At 27.0% G+C, this 4,727-nt stretch overlaps 1 protein-coding gene across 1 annotated transcript in view; it reads right to left on the reverse strand.

The window, feature by feature from the left end:
* The window catches only part of LOC107607129 (WRKY transcription factor 55), a 4,546-nt gene continuing 805 nt past the window's right edge, over positions 987-4,727 (reverse strand). The window contains exons 2-3 of the mRNA XM_016309111.2: positions 2,778-2,909; positions 987-1,679 (exon numbers count right to left, since the gene is read on the reverse strand). Coding sequence (XP_016164597.1) covers positions 1,205-1,679; positions 2,778-2,909 — 607 coding nt within the window. The 3' untranslated portion in view covers positions 987-1,204. The remainder of the gene's footprint in view (positions 1,680-2,777; positions 2,910-4,727) is intronic.

Raw genomic sequence — 4,727 nt, forward strand, 5'->3', positions numbered from 1 at the left:
CACTTCTCTATGAAGAACAAAAATAACATAAAAATTAATACCTAAATATTATTATAAATTAGACAAGTATTTTAAAACGTTTTAAAAATTGAAAATAAACAATTATATTATGAAAAGTTGTTAAAATAGTTGAGAAAAGAAATGGTTTGCTTGGAGAAGAATAAGAAAGAGAAAAAGAAATGCAAGAATGGAAGTGAAGCAGAGAAAGAGAGGAGAACTAATTATACAGTAAGAGAAAAGTTACATAGAGTAATGATGTTAGGTGAACATAAAAAAATTAACTATTAAATTAAGTATTAGTGTAAAATATATATTAAAATATAAAATATATACTAAAATTAAATAATATATATATATATATATAAAATAACTAATTTAATTGTTAATTTTTGATGTGTATTTGATATTTTTATAGAAAGAGTGAATCAATTACAGAAGGGGGAGCTTATTGAGAGAAGATTGAGAAATGTCTTCCCTGGAAAGAATGATTACAAGCTCTAGCTAATTCTCTCTATTTCTCAGCTTATATACCTTGCGTAGTTAAGACAGACATAACTAACTCAAGTAGCAAGAAGTCTAACCAATTATGCTAACTGATCGATGCTTAATTTTACTCATAGTCGAATACTTCAACAATAATTATGAAAATAAAAATTAGGTTTAAGTATATTTGTTATTTCTAAAATTTGTTAAAAAAATTTAAAATATTTTTTAATTTTAATTTTGCTCAAAAAAATTTTTATTTACATAAAAAATATGATAATTAATTTTTTTTAAGTTTATGATTAATTCATCAATAATTTTATAAGAATAATTTTTAGGATAAACAAGTCAAACACAATCCGACTCTTAGTTATTAGACATTATTACTAAGTTGATCCTTACGTCTTGAAAATATATCTATCAAAAAATATATTTGATACAAATAAAAATTTTTTGAAATAAAATTAAAATAAAATAAATTTTAAGAATGTTTTTAAGATTTTTGACGAATTAAAAAAAAAGGGGTGTATTTTACCATAAACATTATTACACAGTGAAAATGGAAAATAACAAAGGCTATTAATATAATAACCATGGCATCTATCGAATGATAAATAAGAAACGAGCATCTACAGCCGAAGAAACATGTAAGAATTTCTAGAGAAATGTTAAATTCTTGAACAGAGAAGAGTGAAAGAGAGATTCCATTTAATCATGTTGATCAGGTTTTCTTTTCACTTGGATCCCATTTATCATCAGAAGTAGGGAAGAGAGATTCCATACTGCAATTCCCACTGCTACTCCCAGAATTAAACATAACATCAGCCATATCCGCCACCAGATAATCAGCACCGCCGACACCGTATTTCAAAGTAGACGGTCCAGCACCACCGCTGCTGCTGCCATCGCCGCCGCCGCCGCCGAGACTGAGGCTAACTGAGTGCATCCACATAGAAGAAGAAGGAGAGGAAGTGTTAGGTCCTCCTGCTCCTTGAAGAGGATTATTGGGAGGCATTATGTTAATGTTATCAAGTTGAAGTTGCTGTGGAAATGTTGATGGTGCTGTTGATGACATGTGGCATGTGTGATCGCCAACGTATGTTACTTCAAATATGTTTGGATTGTTATCAATTTTCTGCACTTGTTTCTTTGCTGGGCATCCATATTGTTTCTGATGGGTGCACCTGTAATAACTCCTGTGATTTAACCAAACATTATTATTCATCATCTTATTAATTAATATTCTCACTTTAATTTTAAACATCATTATTCATCAACTAATGACCGATGCAAATCAAATGGGTAATAGTTCAAATAACATAATTTCTTGATATTTATCTAAGAAGTCATACTAATGATAAAAGTAATTTTTTTTATCTGTCTGTAAATTATTCTTTTAATTGTATAGATAATCAAAATGATTAATTTATGTTGAGTCATCCTAAAAATAAAAAGTTTAAATAAATGAGATAACACATTATAAAAACACAATATCCAACTCATCAAAATATATTAAGACACTAAATTTATCGGTCTCTTATTCTATAAATTCTTCACTTTTTATTCTTTATACATGGTTATAGGAGATATATAATATAAATAATTATATTCCTAAACTAATATATAAGATTCTTAATTAATTTCTCATCAATCAACTTAGCTAAATGTGTTGCATTATTATTTGTTCTTTCTTTTAAATTAAATTATATATGTCAATATTATTGAAATTAAAAAGTATATGTATTGTGTTGAACTTTCAATGTTAGCTAGCTAGCCAAGTTGTCACTTTATGGTCTTTATTACATGGCATGCATCTAAGAGAGACATTATGTGCAAATAACAGGTCAACGTGTGAATGGGTCAACTACTTCTGGGCCCTTGAATTGTGCCAGTGAATTTTCAGACAGAAGAAACAAGTCTCACACAAAAGAGAGAAAGAGTAAAGAGGTCTTCTTAACAATGTATGTAGTATTCTATAAGCATTGAATTGATGGTGTCAAACTCTAATTAACATGCGCAATACCCGTCAACGTTATATATATATAAATAATTTTCAGTGGACTATTATTATTATTACAAGTATGTGTGTACGCTTTTAATTTAAGTTTTACTCATTCAATGGAAGCAAGTTATTAATATGGGTCCATTACTTTTATTAGGACTACTTTAATCCCTCAATTCATGCTAGCTAGCAAGCGACCTAGTTGACGGGTTAAATTGATTAAGTATATCCACTCAATTTAACTAAATTAATAATTAATTCATTAATTAATTAATTAATTAAGCATATATACCTTTGATACTTAGAACCAAGTATTTCTTTCTGACCATATTTTCTCCAAGTGAATCCATCTTCCATAGGCATTTCTGTGTTTCCAAGTTGTTGAGCTGGAAGATTCACTACTCTCTTCTCCGCATCATTCTTCCTGTTCAAAATGTTTTTAAGATATGATCTTTAATTAGACCGAATACATATAAAAATAAAAATCACTTAAGATAATTATTATAGTGTCATCAATCAATAAATTTTCATGATTATTATTAGAATAAATGTTCTTTTCGATTTTTAATTATTGTTTGAAAGATAAAATACTCTTCTACAATTTAAAAAATTTTAATTAATTTTTAACTATTTATATAATTAATCTAAGTGGCCTTTGACACATTAACAGATTATGGTTTATTACGACTGCTTAGACTAATTATTTGAATAAGTGAAAACTTATTAGAGATTTTTGAATTGTGGATAGATGTTTATCCTTCGAACAAGTGATCAAAAATAAAAATTGACATTTAGTGAAATAAAATTCATACATGCATCTTTAAAATAAAAAAAATAGAAAAATTTAATTTGTTCCCTAATGATTACTACCAAGACAGGTCTACTTGGAAAAGTCTGCTTTACTTCGTCCCCCATTATTCTTTTTCATGAAAAAGTATAAAGAGACAGTAAAAATAATAAATAATGTGAACAATAAATATATTGGATGTTCAATTCAATAGGTATGCAAATGATTATGTTGATTATTTTTAATTGGATTGTTATTTATTTTTTATTCGATTTACTCATGCACAGTTAACAATAGCTAGATGTTCAATTTACTAAGTGTGCGGATAATTATTCTAATATTAAGGTTTAAGAAATAATTTAAAAATAGAATGTTTTTTTACTTTATTGTGTCAATTTTAAAATTTATTATTCACATTATTTAAAAAAGTCATAGTGTACCTAACAAAATCGTTTTTTCATATTCCAATATTATAGAGTACGTTTGAGGTAGCTAAAGCTTCCAAAACTGAAAACAACATTCTTTTGATCAATTATTGCAGATGGAATGAATTGTATTTGTTGCACATGTCAAAACTAGACAAAAACCCTTACCCGACTACCAAGGCAACCATTTGTAACCATAAACCAACGGATTAAGTGATCAAAATGATAGAAACATATTAGATATTACAACTTAATCCAAAATACTAAGATATTAAAATATATATATATTTGAGAAACATTTCAATTTGACCTCTACGAATTTTTGTATCAAACAAAGTAGCCTGACCAGAAAAGTGACAAGCATTTAAGTACCAAATAATTTGGGTTAGGTAAAACAGATGATAGGAGTAAACAGAGGATGTTGATAGAATCGATTCGTGTGTATCTTTTAACTTTTTATCAAATACACTTTTCTTTTAAAAAGTTCAAAGCGGTTAATTTGTCACTTAGACAAAGTTCAATCATTCATCAATTTTTGGAGAGTTCGAAAAATTCATATATAACAGCATGCAAACTGAACTCAAAACTGGACAACTATATACATACACTTAACCTGTCTCTAAAACTGAAATAATTATTTTTGTAACTCTTATTACAAGTTTTATATTTTCCAAGGATATGACTTTTAGGTAATATCTAAGTACGAATATTCTCTCACTTTTTGAATTAGTTTTTGAGAGTAAAATAAGTTCAGTTAGATAGTTTATGAATTGGACTCATTCTCTACTCTTAAATTATGATAAGCTATATATAATCACAGTTGCAAGTTGGAGCTACAATTTTTGCATGAGTAATGTTAGGGTCAACTATTTTCAACCCAACGTCAACTAACTTCTTCAAAATTATTAAATTATACATCTTAAATCATAAATTTTTATTTTTAAATACTAAATTATAAACCTAAACCCTAAAATTAAGTAATACTAGATAAATAAAAATTGGTTTTTTATTTTTTTTCCCACATTATTAT

This window comes from Arachis ipaensis, chromosome B07 (assembly GCF_000816755.2).
Source record: "Arachis ipaensis cultivar K30076 chromosome B07, Araip1.1, whole genome shotgun sequence".
Lineage (NCBI taxonomy): Eukaryota > Viridiplantae > Streptophyta > Magnoliopsida > Fabales > Fabaceae > Arachis > Arachis ipaensis.